Below are 20,257 nucleotides of genomic sequence, written 5' to 3'. Positions count from 1 at the left end.
GAGTCTTCATAGGTGTGCTCCAAAGGAGCTTTATGATACAACTGAGCAAGCAAGAAGTTGTATGAGATCGAACAAGATTTTGTGGTAGTATTGTCTGTGTTGACCCCTCCACGCTGTACCACTCCTGGTCCTGCCATCCCTGTGGTCTGCCATGCAGACTGTGAATAGATGTTACAGTGGATAACACCTGTAGTTTGTGAGTTTCAGGTATGCTGAGTGAATGGCTGGCTACAACACCTTTAAAAAACCTGTCTATATCAATATTTTCTGAAGGCCAATCCACTGTTCAGAAAAACTCTGTGGTAAAGCAATTCTGCACTTAACTTCAAAATGCTACAGGAGATCACACTACTGAATATTTCCTTACATTTTAAAAAACTACCCTGTACATGGAAAATAACCTTAGAATCCATACTTCCACAAGCAAACAATGTTCAGCCAAGGGGTCTGATGTATCAAAAAGACTGTACCCATAAAATTATCCTGAATGTGTGAAAGAAAGCATTAAAAACCTTGGCCCTAGATCAGGGTTGGGTTTTCTCAGTTTCCAAAATATAACAGAATATAACATATTCCACGGAAATGAAATAGAATCTTTTAAACATTTTGACACACTGAGTTCTTCTGATCTTACACACCCACCCATATGATGGAGGGCTAGAAAAGCACTTTTTTGGCGTTTGCTGGATTTGGTTCCAGAGATTATCACAAAAGCAAAGTATGCCATCAGACTCCACTAGTTAAATAGTGCACCAAATTGGGTTACACTTTGGATCCAGAATTGCTTGTCATGCTCATTATTTTTTTAAAAGGAGCAACTGGAAGTAGAAGAAGTTTCTGCCGGGAATGAAAACTGAGAGGAGCCAGACAGCCCCACACTCTCTTCTTGAGTCAAATTACATCAACCTGCATCAACTTCTTCAAGTAAAGCAAAGATAATCAAAACGTGTGATCTTCCCGTCGTTAGATGTCTTCTCCCTCTCACTTAACAATATCATCTTGGTATGCCTGAAAAATCTTCTTCCCTGCAACCTATAAGTTTTTGCAAAAGCCACTGAAGAACATGTAGACAGCAGTGTCAAAGAACAATATGTGCGGAGGATATTAGGTCATTACTTTTGTTAAAAAATTCTGCTCCACCTGTGGAGCAGTTTTCATTCCGGCTTAGGCCCATTCTGAGTGGTTTTGTTTTGTCTGCATCGTGCCAAACACCTGTCAGGGTGGTGACTGCCAGGGGGCAGACTAAGAGCAGCTTGCGAGCCAAGTGGCCCCTGCAGTGCTCACAGCATCACAGAAGCTACTCGGCCCAGATTTTTCTTGACCACCAAAAAGGCTCCAAAGCAATGGCCCACCAGGAAGTTTCCTGGTTAGTTAAAGGGCCAGTTCACCCCACTTACTGCAATGGGGACACTTGTATGAAGAAGGCGCTTTTATACTGTTTGGCAAATTTTGGCAAGCAAATGCTGTAGAAACTGATGAATAGCACTGACATTTCAGAAATATGTATGACAAAAAGTAATACCACGTTGGTTAATCTGCTCCCTCTCTATCCTCCTCCTTGCACAACATCAATGAACACTTGTATATTTAGTAGGAGCCCTTTTTCCTGCTGTGATTTTATCTGTTTGCATGAAAATGAAAAACATGTTTTGGAAGTCCAGGAAGAGACTGCACACCCCTTGACTCACAGATCATGCTCACGTTATTTTTGAACACCATGCGTGACTGAGTTATGTAACATCAGTGCACACAAACTGGGTACACGTGCACAAAAAAAGCTATGCACACTAATATCTATGTCAATGGAGAAATAAACCCCATTGATTTCAGAGTACAGTATTTCCAAGCAAGTGTTTACAGGATCATGGCATTTGTTTAGTTAAGAATTTCTATTGAAATAAATACTACTTCTGATTATCCTCAGTACTTTATTAATTTAAAATGTTATTTCAATAAATATGTAACAATGGACATAAGACACACTGTAAAATCTAAATGAAGGCCTTTAAACTCCTACTGATAAAATAAAAACATATTATTTTTCTCTGCCATTGAGGTATGCACAGGATTAATTAAGGCAAATTCATACTATTACACACTCATCGTAGTTCCTGGGTCCATCCAAGCACAAGACCATTTCAGAGCAAATAACCCAGATATTCACACCAGTGTATTAGGAGTTCAGCTACTTTTCACCAAAGATGCATTCCACTAGCAGAATCACTTTCCTCTGATAGGAGGAACCTTTTCTTGATGCATCTCCTCTACCAGAACTGATCTGTGGGCTCCAACCCACATAGAATATTATTGACATCTTGGAACGAAAATCAGTAGTTGTCTTTAAGTTTGCCTTTTTCCACTCAGTGGCAAACCACATTCATTTCTAATCAATCAGGTATCACTTGTTTCATGTCTGGCTCTTCCTTTTGAGTTCTCCATAGATTGTTCTCTATAAAATAGTTGCACATAAAGGCCATATACACACATAACAACCAGTACTTTACAAAACCGACAAAAACTCTTGGAAGACACCATAGAAGGAACAGTGACTTTTTCTTGAAGAAAATTCCTGACTTAAAGGGAGCTATTAAACATTTACCATAAAGTGTGCGACTGTAAATAAACTTCAGAGGAGATGTGAACAGTTTTGGACACTGTGTTTGTAAAAACAGTCCATGGATGACTTAGGGTACTGCTGGAATCATACCCAGCCATTAATTGCTGGTTGCTATATTATTCAGTCATTAGACTAGGTAGTAATTGTTATTAGCTTAGGTTGGTCCATATAATGCATTGCTGACATAGCCAAGGAGCTCTTTCCATAACAGTCCCAAACCTGGAGCTCCGCAGCCATTTGCTCAGGGCACGCCTGGTAAATTGCCTGATAAAAGCTGCTGATGTTCAGAATTTGGAAGGGAACACTACAGTTCTCCATTCCAACCACCAAAGCCTAAGAAACATCTAGCAATGCAATCCTATGTGGAATGACAGCCTACAAGGTCTGTAGACTGCAATGGACCTAGACGAACAACTCTACTTAGGATTTCTCTGACAATTCTACTAGTCACTGCTCTGCCTTAGTAGTTGCTTGACAAGAGGTTCAAAATATCCACAATTCTTTGTCACAAACATTCAATGCCAATGAGCTTATGAGTGTTACAGCAGAGACTGCAGTGATGGTGAAGCATAGACACACACTTCTGGAGCTTATTAACTTCTCCTATTCTTCCCACAGCGGATGTCTCCATGCCACAGAACTAGGAAAGGCTCAAAAGCCCTCTTCGGATGAGGCTTCAGCAAATATTTAAACCTGTGTAAATACATTCAGACTGTTGCTTCTGATGTTGCCTTTCCCTGCCTAGTCAGAAATGTGCCATAGACAAACCTCTTGTTATACAGGAATGATTGAATGCAAGTCTGAAACATACATTTGGCCTTTTCTACCACTGATGCATGTCTGATTCTTGCCTGATGTTCTGAGCACTGTAAAAGTAAAAGGGAAAGATAAAAACTGAACCTACTATCTCCTCTGGCTCCATGCCCTCTGAAAAGTGAAGCATTTGCCACTGAAATGTGGGAAGGATTTGCATTCTCAAAGGAAATGGTGAACTAGAACCTCTATTATTATGTTATACAAAAGCAAGGCCCCCTTGTTCTGCTGTTGGTCAAATTGCTGTTCAGTGTTTACTATTATCTCATGTAGTTCAGGTTTCCCACAAAATTAACATAAAACAACAACACGTCTAACTAGGAAATTCATGAAACAAAAGGACTTTCTGGTTCGCAGAAAGGCACCAGGTAGCTTATCCATATAGGGATTCTGGGGTTTAAAGGTGGCAGGGAAGGTTATTGTTTCCAGTGTTTAATTGTAAAGGAAGAAACACAGAGAAATAGAGTCCTTGCCCCACCTTTCTCTACACTTGGCATTCTGCTTTCCTTCCAAGGTTTTTCAGTTAAGTTCTCTAAGTTCTGCAAGATGCCGGCCAGCCAGTTTTCACTTCCTGCTTAGTGAGATTATGGCAGGAAGTGGCTGAAGGGCCAAACTACCAGGGGGGCAGGGTAGCCCACCAGGAAAGAGAGGAAGTCTGCTCACGTAGTGTTCTTTCTGTTTTGAGATCCCCCATGGCTCTCATTTCAGTCCATGCTGTGTCTCACGATGTCTCCGCAAATCCACTTTTCTCTGGAAACCTTTCCCACACAGATCACAGCCAAAGGGCTTGAAACCGGTGTGTTTACGACTATGGGTGATGAGATTGGAACTCTGGCTGAAAGCTTTGCCACACACTTGGCATTTGTGGGGCTTCTCACCTAAGGATGAAAAAAAGACACTTTAGCATCCCTAGCAAATTACCCTGAAGAATAAAAACAAAGTGGAGGAAGGTCAAGTCATGGTATACCCCTCAGAGCCTGTCTTCGGCCTGGATAATTTACTAAATAAATAATGAACAATTGCTACTAGGCGCCTATGACACTCTTGCAAGCATATTCTATTAGGGGCTCACAACAGCACCTGATTGTAGAAATGATGGCATTTTCCCAGGTATAAAACATAGAATATTTCTTGCTGGGAAAATGCAATATTTTTACAGCAAAAATGCAAAAGAATAACAACAGCAGTACATCTAAAAACTGGTTTCTGGAAAGGGTTTGATTTAGGTTATGACTTGTCCAAAGTAATTAAAAATTACATTCTAGCTATAGATCACATTTTTTATCCTGGTTTTTCTCACAGGAACTCAGGATGGTATATATGGTTTCCCTTCCTCATTTTATTCTTACAATAGCCATGTGATGTAGATAAGGTTGCTAAAGAATAACTGGCCAAAAGTGATTCAGTGAACTTGATGCTATGGTAGTCACTAATCTAAATCTTCCCAGGCCTATTTCAACACTCTAATCACTATACTAGAGCAGCTAATAGGTGGATTACCTTACTCTTTCTTATTTTTCAAAGAGCCTAAGCAATAGAAGATAGGTAAGGACATTTGCTTGGGAACCTCTTGGACTGGATGTTCATATCTATTTCTATTAAAAAATGCATCCTTTCAGAAGAATTGGATGTGCATCATAATGAGGATTGCGCATCCATATGACATGATCTGTGCATGTGCAGGTAGTCAAATTGAAAAACTTGAAAAATGTTGAGGGGACATATAAGGACAGGAGAACCCATATGATGAGAGGGCTGGGGAGGAAAGGAAACCATGCAGGGTGGGCCAGGAGCAGGAATATAACTGCCAACAGGTCTGGAGGAAAATATTATGTCCTTTGACTAGAGGTTTAATGTTTGGAAATGAGTGGGTGAAGTTTTTCATGGCATGGGGCTGGGGAATATTACTGTCTGGTAAATGAAATCCCATTAATGGCATATGATACTAGCTCTGTTAGCAATCCTAGCCCCAAAGGGAAGGCTATGGGACTCCACACATATGCAGAACTGTATTAGTTTGTGAATTAAAGAGTGAATCCCCAAAACAATCTGAAGACTGAGCATACTTATTGTCCGAATGCTGAGGGCAGAGGAGCAACAGTTAAAGGAGACTGGAAGAGGGAGGCAGAAAGTGTCTAATCAAAACCCTAACTATTTGTTGTACAAGGGTGGGGAAGGAATAAATGTCAAAGTACTTTTAGATTCATGGCCATTTTGAAGCTAAAACCACCCCACTAGGGATATTAATTAATGAATCAGGATCACAAGAAAAGCACATACTCCAATCTTAACTGTATACCCTTCAGGACTTGTTCATTTGTATAGAGATGCCAGAGCCCAAAAACAGCTTATTGTATAATAAAATAGTAGATGAATTTGAGAGTGCCCAACCCCAGCTCCCTCCTATCAAGCCTTCACATGTAACATGAGAAAGGTTTTTATAAAAATCCTGCCTGCACTACTTTGCTTTCCTCGCCCAGAATCGCTGCCTTCAATGGTTCGCAGCAGTTGTGTTACACTACTGAGCTGCTGAGGTTTGGGGCGAAATGAGCAGGAAGCTATTTATCTAGGTCAGCAGTCTGCATTATTAAGCTATGGGCCAGGGGAATTTCCCTACTGCTTGTGTCCTTACCCCCATCCCACCCCCTATGATTCCTTGTGGTCTCACAACTTATGAAACATAAAAAGCAAATCAAGTTCAAATAATTATTTTTGCCCCTCTCTTGTGCTTCACCTTTTTGCAGCATGAGTCAAACCCTTTGCTAATGTGGTATCTGAGGGACATTCCCCACTCCTTTAGTAAAGTTCTTGACCTCTCTGTAGAAATTAGGAGTACTTTCCACCTTCCCTTCTGAACATGAAAGCTGGACCCACATTGTAGTTACACACATTTTTCAATGCAGGCCTGTCCCATTCACAAGTGAACCTCCCTTGTCACCTGTTTCTCTTAACCCCTTGCAGTCCATACTCCGAAGTTGGAGGGTGGGTTTCAGGCATCCTTATTTCGATGCACACTTTTGGCCCTTTCAACAGCACCCCCACAAATTCTGCTATACTCATCAATGAGTCAGATGTGCAAATCTGGCCCCATCTTGTGTACTTTGGGTTTTTGATATGGATGCTACAGCAGCCACATAGAAGCAGATTTAAGTCATTTTTCGTGGCTATTATCATGTACTGAGCCCTTCCTGTGGACTGGCTTACCAGACTTGTGGTCACTTTCTCCATACCATGCCCACAACAAAATGCTTGCATGGGCATGGCTTCCCTTGCCATGTAAAAAAGTACCATATGGTAATTGTCACAAATTTTAGATGGTAGTCACGTGAAATGAATTAAGAAAAGGAAAAAGAGTTTCACAGGAAATTGAAGGCTATAGTCCTGTTCAGCCACTATGATTTTGGTGCTCCAACAAACATGTTGTCCATTATCCTTGCGATATTCATGATCATCATCTTTTGTGAATAGGATAACTCATTATTTTACAGCTGACCTAAAGATGGAAAATACATGCATTGTGCTGTTTGCATAAAATGGCGATTGTGTGAACTGAGAGTGCTGGACGCTATACAATTTCCTCTTATGTATCATTGGATCACCAAAATCATAATAACTGAACAGAACTAACAGATATATTTACTGTGAGTGGCCAATTATATGCTGGTGCTCTGCCATGCAGCAAGGGTATGTTTCCTTCATGGTAGAGTTTTCATTGCAGACGCTTTGACACTTATGGCATCTCACATTCTGGGAGTCCCATGGGAGTCACATTCTGGGAGTCCCAAGGTTCCTGAGAGCAAGTCAACCCCAACGTTTTCCCTTGGTTTGGGGTTTCCAAGTTCATTTCATCAGATACAGCAAGGCACAATCAAGGAAAATAGATGCTCATTTGTCCAAACAGCAGTAGAATGATCTGAGAAGAATACTGAGCTTACCGGTATGGATAAAAGTATGCTTCTTCATGTCAGATTTCTGGTGAAACCTCTTCCCACAGTACTGGCATGGATAAGGCCGGGTATCTGAGTGAATTAGTAGGTGGGTGGACAAGGTGGAAGATCTCTTGAAGCTTTTACCACAGATTTTACAGTCAAAGCTGCGCTCCTGTGGGAAGAGAAAGGACCTTATACAGTTGCACAAGATGAAGAGCTATGCAAGTGGAGCATTAATTCTCCTCCAACAACGAGCCAATAAGACCACAAAGGTCAACAATTAACATTACAGACACATACTTCCTTTTACTTCCAAACTGAAACCTCATACAGTTGTTTGGCAAGTTAAAAAATGGTTCTCAGACTGATGTACCTCAGTGTTCTGAGAGCCAGTTCACACGCCCATGCCTTTTTATCCGTGGGTTTGCTTCAGAGATGCAGTATTTTACTGGCCCTTCTCCTGTTTTTTAACAACATGAAGAAATTTAGCAAGCAAAGCTTGTCCCGGCATGGAGCTATGGCAGTGAAGGTTCCTGATAGGAGTGAAGGAGCCATTTTCTATGGTAAATGGTCAAGAATCGCAGGCTGGAACACTTTTGGAAAGGATTTGAGCCGAGACATGTAGAATTAAATCCTGAAACAAGTTTCAGAACATTCCCAAAACTCATCTACTAAGCCAAAATTTCTTATACGTGTAAGTTCATGGTGACTTGCACTGCTCAAGTTGAACAAACATAACAGTCAGCTCCAGCTGAAACTCTAGTTTTGTCCTCCATAGGGCCAGTCTGCTCCCTGTTTCCAGTTTCCAAATGACAAAGGCACAGTGACCATATGCTAGAGAAAATGCCTGTGCATTTAGAAACTGCACAGAGAAGTTCTGCAAGCACAGCTTGTCGTATGAAATAGTGCCATTCCAACCTGATGCCACGATACACAAGATATGCGGGAAATGTATTAATCCAAGAGATTAGGTAAAAGTCCCGGGCTGCACAGCTCTTCTTCAGCGTGATGTATGATGCCTCAAAATGAATCACAATAAGCATCTATTTAGGCCAGCATGGTATCTTCAACAGCAGTCAGACTGGTGATTCAGGAAGTTTAAATGCAAGGCATAATCACAGTGACAAACCCTGGTTTGTTCACAACCCCATCTTGTACTACCTCTGCATACGGAGTGGACCCATTTTAGCAACCATTAATTCTCCTCAAAGTTGTCTAACCCATGATAACTACAGATCATCATTTCATCTGGTCTGCACAAACAATGCAAATTATGAAGATAGGATTCCTTTTGCAGGCTCTGAACCTACTGCCAGTTTAGTTATGGTAACAATGTTGTTGTGGTTTGGAAAATCATTATTTTACAAAATTCACATTAAAACAAGGTAGAATGTAGAAGAGAATGTAGTTTTCCAAGTGATGCTAACATTCTAGCCATTTTAAGTGTTAACTATTGCATTTGAGAGCAATGTAAGCCTCATTTATTAAAACTCTGAGTATTCATTACAGAGGCAGCCAATGATTCTGGGGCCCTGATCAAAAGTCCAAGATGGGGCCTGAGAGTCACTGGTACCCACCACCAGGGATCCCCTTCTGGGGATGAGCAAGAGGAGGTCCTCAAACTGTGTCAGGTGGGTGGGAATCATCATCAAAAGTTGGCCTTGGACGGAATGGGGATAAGCGATCAGTGGCAGGCCAAATGGGGCAGGCATGAGGAGCTGTCAATATGAGTAGATGGCCCCAGCCCCAGATTGGCAGTGGTGGGAGCCTACCCTCCCTCCCTCCCCCCCACCCCCGCACAGCCTCCTGAGTAGTTGCCCCTGTTGCCCATAGGCATAGTCCCTGGTTCATCACTTTAATTCAGTTTAAAAGTATAAAGAGTTTATAGGCAGCTGCCATTTATGTTACCAACACAATAAATCAAATCAAAGTGAATCCCTTTCCCCTTTCAATTAGCACTGTGATCTCCCAACACCCTACCCTCATCTCCATATATACTCTTTAAAAATTGCATTCCAGTTTCAACATTTTTTAAAAAAATTATCTTTGACTACAACACTTTGTGTTTATGTACCCACCTGTATAAAACTTAAAAGTTTAGATGTTTTTAGAAGTTTTAGACAGAAGAGGCCTCTTGACCAAAGTTCCAATATAAATTGTCTTTAATGTTCTCCCACTTAGCAAAGCTGCTTAATCATTGGCCAGGTATTTTCTCTATCTATGACAACATCAGTGGAGCTCAGTTGCCCAACCAGGAATCATATTTAAATACATGCGTATCTACAGAAATGCAAACACATACTTTTTCTTTTGTTTTCACCCTGATGCTCCAAAGTAAGTCTGACTAATTTTATGCAATAAGCAAGTTCTCAGCAATGGCTCGTTGGTAATAGTTGATTCACACGCTCAAGCTTTAGCCAACCACAAGATAGCTGTAATTATCATAGGAGGGGAATGAGCCAAAGTCTTTCAATCTGCAGTCTTGGCAAACTGCAAAGAAGTTTGTTGACATTTTCCAAAAGGTTAGGTTTTGTCACTCTTCATCTTGCCTATGAGAAGTAAGCATTCCTCCATACTGTAGCTTTATGAACTTGGCAACTTCTATATTAAACTGATTTGCCAGTAAGTGAATATTATATATAAGAATTTCTTCCATACAGAAATCAACCCAATTCCACATAGTGGTTGTCCCAATGGACAACCTCCTCATCAGTGCTGCAAGGAACATGATGAAGACTCTCCTTGGCCCCTTCCACACATGCAGAATAATGCACTTTCAATCCACTTTCAATGTGCTTTGCTGCTGGATTTTACTGTGCGGAATAGCAAAATCCACTTGCAAACAATTTTGAAAGAGGATATAAGTGCATTATTCTGCATGTGCGGAAGGGGCCATTTTGACAAGAATGATGCACATTTTTATGAGGTCTTCAAATAGTATGCCCCATGATACTCCAGTTCTTCATAGAGGTGTAGCATTGAAATTTAGCTTGGCTCTTTAAGGGCTCTCCTCCTACTTCAATTACAATTAGGCAACAAAGGAATGAAAGGCCCATTACTATGTCTCCCTGTGGCATTCTCACCTGTGAATGCACAGCTTTATGCTGTTCCAAGCTAACTGCATGGCCAAAGGTCTTGCCACACATCTCGCAAGCAAAGGGTCTGGTGCCACTATGTGAACGACGAACATGCACCTCCAGGCCGTGAGGAGTGGAGAAGACCTGATAAAGGCAAGGCAGATAAAGAATATGGTGATTCAGGACTGAAACTTAATAGTGGATTCTGACACTAGGATCTTGGAAATGTCAGAAAGAAAATTGCTCTTCTTACTATTTCTTTATTTCCACCAAAAGGCAATAAAGAAGTGCTCTGCTGGTGGTGGTAATGATCTTTTGACTAGTATTTATTTGCTGCTAAATATACAGGGTTTTTGTTGTTGTTCTTTGGAATTGAATGGAGAAGTTTTCTTGTTTCATAATCGCAATGTATTTTGTTATCAACACCCCATTGATTCCGGCCGTGAAAGCCTTCGACAATATATTTTGTTATGTGATACTCTGAAGGATCTGTGAAGCCATCTAGCAGAGATTTTTTAAAAAACAAATAAATAAATGGTTTACATTGCATTGAGTTTCTATGAGAAAAGCTCTAAAATATTAGTGCAAAGAATAAAAAGTACAAGAAATCCTTCTAGACCTTCTCAGGCAACATGATCAAACAAATAGACCAGGGCAACTAAGGTGAAATGCCTCAAACACCCCTATCAGAAGCCTCTAAGCCAGACCTGCATCTTCCTTTGCTCAGCTAAAGCCAAGTCTGAGACCAGGCTCAATCTAGTCTGCTGGGGTGGTCATAGCACATAGTTCCTACCTTACTGCATTTGACACACTTGTAGGACCCAGTGCTGATCAACAGAGGGCGACAGAGGAGCTCTGATTCCAGCTTGATGCCATTGGCGTTTTTCTCCCGTTGGAGTCCCGGTGGGGCTTCTACATAGATTCCAGGGGTAGCTGCTGGCCGGTCAAAGAGTCCAGGGGAGCTAAAGTCACTGTAGAGTGCCAGAGCTGAGGTGCGCTCTGTTCCATAGAGTGTGGGTTCAGATCCCCGCTCACAGAAGAGACCAAGGGATGAGTTACGAACCAGAGTTGGGCAGGGCCTGTAGTTCTGTACCAAATGTCTCAGATCTGAACCTCCCAGGCTACTGCATGCATAGGGTTTCATGGGCAGGGGAAAAGGAGTTGCCTCATCCAAAGAGGGGCAAATGGAACGTTCAGAAGCTGTGGAGACAAAAATTGATGAAACCAATGACTGGAGCTCACAGTGTATTCAGCATTGCTTGCATTCGTCTCCCAGCTGTTCTTACCTCTGAGGATACACAGTGCTTTAGAGACATCTGACTTCAACAGGGGAACACTGGAAGGTGATTATTCTGAGCCGATATGATTTTATATTACATAACCACCATTTCCCACACTATAATTTCCAAACAACTCTTGCTATCTTCTAGCTGTTGATCAATTTGGCATCTGCCAGACCAATTATTTCTATTTAGGGGCTCCTGCCTTGCAGAATGGGCTCCCTGAAGAAGTGTGTGGAAGCACTATAAAATGGCTTATAATGGGGTTTAAGCTTCAGACCTTTTCCTGGGGAGGACAATAATGGTGTTTTACTGTGTTGTGTAGGTTTTTAATTTTTGGAATTGTAAGCCAGCTTGAGCCGCAGAGGAAAGGCAGAATATAAATATTTTAATAAATAAGCGTACAAACATGCAAGTGATCTTTCTGGTACATCTACTGTGTGAAATAAATGGAAACATATTAATGCATTAATAACCCACTGTGTTGTAATTACGGTAGTCTAAACGCTTCATGAGAACAAATGTACAACAGTAAAAATGAAATCTAATGTAAGGCAGCTGGCAAAAGTACTGAACAGCAAAACTTCCTATTCACACATTTAAACAACCACTTTCCAACATCCCACTCAAACCAGATCTACACATATTTCCTTAAGTTTAGTGGCTTCAAATAATGCAACCTTAGATGTGGTCTGTAAATGTAGGTTGTGTATCAATTTTGCTCTGCATGCAACAGAAACTGATTTCAAATGCATGTTACATTGTGCTGTTACTAAATATTGGAAATTAAAGAATGATAAGTATGGAATTGGGGTTTTTTTTCTGAGACAAAACTGCAACGTTTGCTTTTCTCATAACTGTTTGTCTACATGATTACAACTGCAATCCCAAAGGCACTTTCCCCATTAAATAAGATGGGACTCTTGAGCCGAACTGCTGAGGACTGTTCTATAGCTAGACAATTAATCCCCCTCATCTTTTAGATGCGTAGTAGTAGGATTCTACTGGTTTGAAAATGTAACAAGGGGAAGTAGGCGTCTGCCATTTTGGTGCCACAGAATGTAAAGTTACAGGAAGATCAGTTGGAGTTCAGCTGTTCTGGGGGGAGGGCAGGGCACAGTTTACTTTTGAAACATTCCCCTTGTCTACAGCCAGCTTTGGGTAGAATCAAATGGCAAAAACCTTCACTGTGTATTGTCTCAGATTGCAGGTGAGTGGATGTGTGAGTGACTAATATAGGGGAGGGGGGAATCACCTGGGAAAAATAGAACAGTTAGAAAGACCTGCTCTTTTCCCTTGTCCCACAGGACATTCAAACAGGCAACTTCCCACCTGCAAATTGACTGTGCCCCTCCAGTAATCCCAATGACATGAGGCAAAATCAGGAAAGCCTTGACCTCTACGCCCTGTGGTTTGACCTCCAGAATAACTGGTGGGTAAATGAGACAGGATGCTCGTCTAGATGAACCCCTGGTCTGATCAACAGGGCGTTCTCATTTTTATTAGACTTTGCAAGTATTTTCCTGTCATACATTTGTGCTGATATGTTTTGATGATTTCACTAAAAAGGCTTTGGTGGTTTCTTCATTTCCAGTTAAAGTTACAAGGAGACAAGACCCAGAACAGTAAATACAGGGAAGGTTGTGTTTAGCCCCACCGTGGCTATCAGTGCTGAGGCAGCATTTTCAGTAAGGAGCTGTGTATCCTTTGAGATTCTATCCTAATCATTCCTGCAGGATGCTTTGAGTTAACAGGGAAAGATTCAGAGGCTGCGTTAGTGGGATTCCATAGGAATTAAACAGGATGTGTCATTATGAACCCAGATACCACTCCAAAAGAATGTTGTGCCTGTATTTTAAATAATAACCCAGTTGCATATTTTTACATTAAATTGGGCAAATATATTTCTTTGTTTATGTACTTGATCCCTATTCCCGTTTAGTTGGAAGTGCATAAACAAATTACTAGTGGCAATTTTTAAAAGAAGATGTTAAAAGTCTTCCCTTCACTGATTATCTTGCTGCCTTAAATGTTGCCTCACATTGTTGTTGGATTCTGCAATCCCCTTCTACAATCCCAGCCTAACTGCATTTTTGGTCTTATTCAAATGTTACTGTATCTTGTAATTTGTTTATGGAATTACTGACAAGTTTTTTTTTTAATCATAGTTGTAATCCACCTTGGATTCCAGTGACAAAGATAAGACTATAAATGAAACAACAACGTGGCTTTGAAATTCATTCAATTGTTTAACTTAAGAGAAAATGAGTAAATTTAATTTCAGAGAAGAGAATTTGATTTAAGAGAAAATGAGTAAAGGACAAAAGGGGGGTGGTGCCAATGCACTATTTTACATGTTTTAACAAAAATCTGGCCATTTAAAAGAAATATTTAAATGCCCACTTAAAGGCAGGTGTTTACACCTGCTTTAGCTTCAGGAGTGTAGCTTCAGGCTCTCCCAGACCATGTGGTAATTTTAGCAGGAAAAAAACCTGTATAACTCTGCATCTATGCAACTTGACCTAATTCAGCATAAGGTGCTTTTGTCATTAGGTTGTGTATCCATAACTGGCCTAATAAAAGCAGAGATGCCCTGCCCACCAAGCAAACTGGGGCAGTCCATGTGAGGTAGCGGTTTTCAAAAGATAAAGGTAGATCTCCGTGCAAGCCCCAGATCATTACTGACCAACGGAGTGCATGAGTGCATCGCAACGTTTACAGGGTGGTTTGCCATTGCCTTCCCTGGCCATCTACACTTTATCCCCCAGCAATCTGGGTACTCATATACCAGCCTCTGCAGGATTGAAGGCTATCCTTGAGCTGGCTACCTGAAGCCGACTTCCTTCAGGATCAAACTCAGGTTGTCAGCAGAGCTTTGACTGCAGTACTGCAGCTCACCCCTCTGCAACCCCCCCCCCCACACTGCATCCCCTGTTTCTTTTAGTCGGGGAGGGGTGGGGCAGCCTTTGGACGATCTGCTTCAGGCCCTCAGACATCTTTGAACATCTCGCAATGAGTGTCATCATTTTCTAGCCGCCTATCGAGTTTTGCAAGTTCCTGGTCCAGGAGAGAAGCTGAACTTCTCCCTCCACCCCTTGAAGAATGGAAAAGGTCAGGCTACACTCCAGTCGCATCTTCCACCCCAAAGGCATTCAATGGCACCTACTAAGAACGCTCAGATCTGTCAGCAATTTCCACTTCAGACCACACTGAAAACAACTGATTTTTTTAAATTGCAAACCTCCATTCATTTTTTTTTGTCCTGTGAAATTGTCTTTGAGGGTGCCACCTGGCTGCTGGGGTAGGAGAAAGAGCATTGAAGAGGGAGCGGCTCATGCTGGAAGTTATGGAGGACCAGCCAGTGTTGAGAGAGAGAAGGGCGCAGGATAGCTGGCAGAAAAGCAGAACAGGACCAAGAAACAAATCTCCCCAGTCAACACTCCCGAAGGAACACTCCCGAAGGAATCCCTTCCCACTGCAATAAACATCCTTCCCGCCTTAACAGAGAACATACCAGGGTGATAACCTCCAAGGACATGGGCAGTCTATTGGACCCTTGTTGACTGATACAGGGGTGAGGGAGGCTTGGTTGCCGGGAGACTCCCGGGACCTTGGGTCCGGTTCCGCGGAGGAACTGGAGCTGTCGAGGTGCTGAATCTCTTCTCCTGCCATCCTCAGCATGTAAAACACTGAAAAGTCAATCCCAGTGCATGGGGTGGGGTGGGGGGGGTGGGGGGAGGGCTTCTCCCTAGCAAGCTCTCCATCGCCCAGGGCTCTTGGCGTCCCTACACAGTGTTGACTCCGGAGGCAGGCGTCTCTCTGCCCGCTTAAGGTGTTGCCGAGAGGAAGGCTCCCATTTAAACGGGCTCAGGCTAGCAGTAGCAGTGAAAAATGAGATTTTCTTGAGCATTCTTCTAGGCAAGCAAGTCCGGCTATCTGCAATGGTCAGGTGGCTACGAATACTAAGCGCTCTGTGTGTGTTAGGCGGGTATTGCTGGGCAGGGTGCCTGCCCTGTATGAGCTGCAATCTTACACGTAATTGGTGGTTGTGTGCTTAAAAAGGCACTTGTCTTTATTGCCATTGGCACTTCCCCTGTTTCTTTTGCTCCTTTGCTTAGAGAAGAAGAGGTCCAGGGGCGTTTGGAAATAAAACGAACCACAAGGCAACGCACTCCTCCCTGCGCCTCCAAAGGGGAATGGGGAAAGACCGGGGAAGTTTGGTGACAGATCTATTCCCCGGGGTTTGTGGGGTGTGGGGCGGAGGCGGAGGGAGGGAGGGATTCTTGCCTCGGCTGTAGGCAGCTGAACTCCTGGGTCGCCCTCTGCTATCTGAATGGGAAGGACCCAGCCGTCCAGAATCTCTCGGGAACACTTCATGTTATCAATTGATCCTTGTTTCCTTGCTGGGATGCCTCTTTAGAGAGGCAACAACATATTTCCCTACCAAGTAAGTTATGAAACTTATGGGAGAGAGAGAGAGAGAGAGAGAGAGAGAGAGAGAGAGAGAGAGAGAGAGAGAGAGAGAGAGAATTAGCCTGACTGGACTCTTCATCCTAATGTTTACATGGCTTTTATTTCTTCTGATGGACATCAAATTGTCCATCCATCAAAGAATAACGCTCGCTGTTTAGCAGCAGCCGGAGTCTGCGCATGAAATATACACAAGCCGTGTAGTAGTAATAGTATTAATATGTTAATTCTTACTTCATAGGACTACATTTTCTAGTAGAAGGCTATGAAAAAATAATGCTGCAATTACAAAAAAACAAAGACATGGTTCTGCTGACTTTCGTTGCCACTCAAATGGGCATTTCTTTCTACTTCTCGAGCTTTAAGTAATTTTCCAGACCGATTTTTAAAAAAAACATCTTTTAAAACGCATCTTTTTTAATGAAAGAAAGCAGATTTTGTCTTTTTACAAAAGAAAGCAAATCGTCGCCTTCAATCAGGGCGGTGTTTTTGAACGCGATGGTGGCGAGGCCAAGCGAGGCTTCCTTTCGGGTCCGGCCACATCAAAGGCCAGCCGAGGCAGCCAGAAGCGGCTCCCAACTCGAGGTGTCGCCAAAAAGAAGGGGACGGGAGACCTGCCCGGGAGGGGCTGGTGGAAAAGGAAGGCGCCCCCTCGACGGTTTCTCGTTTTGAGCGGAGAAAGAAAAGATCGCCGGAGCCCCGTCAATTGGCTGAGGACCCCCCCAAACGCGGCTGTTCTCCCCCTCAAGGCCGAATGTTTCAGCTAAGAGCGCACCACCTGCACGCCCCGTCTGGGCGCTCTCCCAGCTGTTGGTGAGCCCGGAGGCGCCCTCCAGTTTCTAATTACAGGTCCAACCGACGTGGTCTCCGTCCCCTGCACACAACGCATAGCTTTTGTCGGAGAAAATCGACGCTGGGGACAGTTTTGGTCGAGAAAAGCGTCCCCGCCCCCCAAAGAAGCCAGCCCCTTCCGATTGAATTCGAAGTCGTCGTCGTTGCCCCCCCCCCCCCCAGTAGCTACTAAAGAGTCTTGTAAAGAAGCCGGATTTTCCTTAGATCCTCATCGCCCCCCCCCCCCCAAAAAAAAAACTCTTGGCATGGTGGTTCTTGTCAATCTCTTAAGTTTTCTGAAGGCGGCCACCACTTGCTTTGGACTGGTGCCGTCTATCTGGGCACGTCTGAATGCCAGCTAGCCAGCCGGCCGACCCCCCTCCCCGAGTGACCCCTACCTGGCGAAGCTGAGGGCGACGGCGGCCTCCAGAAGTCCTCCAGCTCGGCGGCCCTGTCGCACAAGCTGCCCTCGCAGCTGGGGGGCGAGTCCGAAGTGCCGTCCGTCGCTTCGGGCAGCTGCGCATCCGGGGAGAAGCGGCCGCGGGCGGGCTCCGGCGGCTCCGGATTCATCTGCCCCGAAACCTTCGTGTCTGTCCGGAGAAAGAGACCGGGAGGAAGCGGGGGCTTCAGCGGCGCCGGTGGTCCTCCCCGCCCACCAGCCGCGGGCGCCAAGAAACCCCCAAGGACAGCCCGGCCTCTGCCCTAGGACCAACCTGGAGCCAACCTCCCTAGGAAGCCCTGCAGCCCCAAACCCTGTCTTGGCCCCCTCCAGCAAACCGCATGCCCCCCCCCCTCCTGGCCGCATAATGGGTTGACTCTTCTACACAGGGCGCGCCAACTGGACTCCCCACCACCCTCACCCCCTCCGGCCTTCGGAATGGAGAACATGCCAAGCAGTGGGTGATCCCCTCTTTGGACTAGCCGGGAGAGGGAGGGGGTGTTCCTTCGCCCTCCTTCCCCCTACCCCGGAAAGTCTGGGCTCACCTGCGCAGATCTGGGCCAGGAGGCTGTCCGGGCTGAGGCCGCCCTCCCCGTCGGGAGCGCGGGGCTGGTGGTAGCTGTGCGCCTTCTTGCTCTTCACCAGGAAGGACCTGGGCATGATGGTGCCGCGCGGGGAGAGGCAGCTGCCGCACCGCCTTCGCTCGGTCCGCGCCGTCCAGCCCGCTTCGGGAGCCCTTTCACGCCCCAGGCCGGCTGCAACGGATCTGCGGAGAGGTTGGACGAGCCCGGGGTTAGGGAGCTCCCGGCGGGGCGGGGGCGGGGGCAGGGACGGGGAGGAGGGCCAGAGGCGGTCGGAGAGGCGGGACCGCCAGACCGTCCACCAGGTGGCCCAGGCACAGGTGGGCTGGGCCGCCTGGAGCAGCTCCGTCTAGCCTAGCCCCGGATCGCGCCCCCGCGGGATGAGGGGAGGGGGCTGCGATGGCGCTGGCGCTGGCAGAGGAGTCAGGTTTCACTATGTGTGTGTGGGGGGGAGAACAAATCTTATTTTGAATGGAACCAAAAGCAACCCCCACCCCCACCCCACTCCAAAGACACGCTGGGGGACATGAAGCGACCCTTGACGGCTCAGGCGGGACAAAGCGCCCCGCTTCTGAGCTTGCCCCAGGAAAACCCTGCCGAGCGTCTCATGTGGTGGCTTTCGAAAATAGCGACCTCACCCTGGCCACTCTCCTGCGCCCAAGATGTCGCCGCTCTCATTCACAAAGGTGGGCTTGAGACGCAACACAGGCAAAGAAGCCCAACACCCCTCCCCCCCCCGCCACCCGCGAAGGCCTGACATGGCCAGCAAGGAGACCTCAGAAAGGGGGGGGGGGGGCAAATGCCACGCCGGAGTCAGAAATAGTTGCTTGTTTGTCTCTTATCCTTTCCCGGTCCCAAACTCTGGACCACCCCGCTTGGGAAACAGTTCTGTGTAACCCCAAAGCTTCCACCCTTCCTTTTAAACGCCGCTGTGCTTGGTCCAGATGACTGCGTGACTGTCGCTCAGGGGAACCCACACGGCTGCTTTGTCACCCAGGGAAAAAAAGCCAGAGCCAGATCCTGGAAGAGGGACTAAAGGGTGGTAGTAATCTGGAAGGGTAGTAATCTGGTTCCTTTGACGCAGCAAACGCAAAAGGGCATAATGAAGGACTCCGTGTAGTCCAATGCAGAGATTGCTTCGTCCTCCTTATGTGTGCTAGTTGGCCCAAGTCGCTTCCAATTAGCGATCCTGATTAATGGCCTCCTAAAATCCTGGCTCCGGTCTTGCATAGTGGAGGCGGTGGATTCCTTCACTGTCAGTCAATCGCCCTCCTCGTGAGGAGGTCTTCCTCTTTTCCTGCTGCCTCCAACTTTTCCCAGCATTATTGTCTTTTCCAGTGACATAATGGGACCGAAGTAATGGGACAGTCGTTTTTACCGCCTAGGGCGGGTTCAAACTTGATTTGATCAAGAACCCACTGACTTGTCTTTTTGACTCCAGACATTTCAAGGAAATCACCTTTCTTCCCATTACTTTTCCTCATCGTCCAACCTTCACACCCTTTCATATTAATGGGAGCTACTGCATCATGAGCTGTATTGATCTTGGTCTCCCTCGACTAAGTCCTGACAGAAGCATCTTTTCTTGCTCTTTCAGGGCTGCCCTTCGCAGTCTCAACCGCCTTCTGATTTTTTTGGATTGTACTCTGCCTTCTGGTTGGTGATGGAGCCCACAAATAGAAAATCTTGAACAATTTCGATTTCTTCATTGCCTGCCTTAAGAGTTGAGTAACTCCCCAGTAGTCATGACTGGTGTCTTCTTGATATACAGCTATGAGCCTGTTTTGGCGCTTTCCGGTGTGTGTAACCTGCCGCTACAGCCATTTCAAATCTTCTCTATTTCCTGCCACTAATGGGGTGTCATCTGCATGTCTCAAACTGTTAATATTCCTTCCACCAATTTTCTCCCCACCTTCATCACTCTGGCGCCCCAGGTGTTCATGGACTACGATTCCCATCATTCCCAATTGGCCATGCTGGTAGGGGCTGATGGGAATCGTAGTTCATTAATCTGGGGCACCAGAGTTGGACACCCCTGAATCTAATCAGGTTTTCCTTATGATACGTTTGGCATAGGGGTTGAGCAGGCAGGGAGATATAATACATCCTTGTCCAATTGGAAACACTTTGTCCAGTTGGAAACCATTCCGTTTCTGCATTTTCTGTTCTGACAGTCTCATAACTCTGCATAGGACTGCAGGGTTGGCAGCAGCACCTAAT

At 45.0% G+C, this 20,257-nt stretch overlaps 1 protein-coding gene across 1 annotated transcript; it reads right to left on the bottom strand.

Moving 5' to 3' along the window:
- Window positions 1-1,914: 1,914 nt before the first annotated feature.
- Window positions 1,915-18,116, bottom strand: GFI1 (growth factor independent 1 transcriptional repressor). Its single transcript, XM_048497639.1, has 6 exons — window positions 18,002-18,116; window positions 17,416-17,607; window positions 11,230-11,636; window positions 10,443-10,580; window positions 7,366-7,531; window positions 1,915-4,308 (listed from the first exon to the last, which is right to left on the bottom strand). The coding sequence occupies exons 1-6, from the start codon at window positions 18,114-18,116 to the stop codon at window positions 4,130-4,132; spliced, it is 1,197 nt and encodes a 398-aa protein (XP_048353596.1). The 3' UTR covers window positions 1,915-4,129.
- Between the last annotated feature and the right edge of the window lie 2,141 nt (window positions 18,117-20,257).

Source organism: Sphaerodactylus townsendi, linkage group LG05 (assembly GCF_021028975.2).
Source record: "Sphaerodactylus townsendi isolate TG3544 linkage group LG05, MPM_Stown_v2.3, whole genome shotgun sequence".
Taxonomy (NCBI): Eukaryota; Metazoa; Chordata; class Lepidosauria; order Squamata; family Sphaerodactylidae; genus Sphaerodactylus; species Sphaerodactylus townsendi.
The sequence above is the reverse complement of the archived record's forward strand: the minus strand, read 5'-3'. Positions and strand labels throughout refer to the sequence as shown.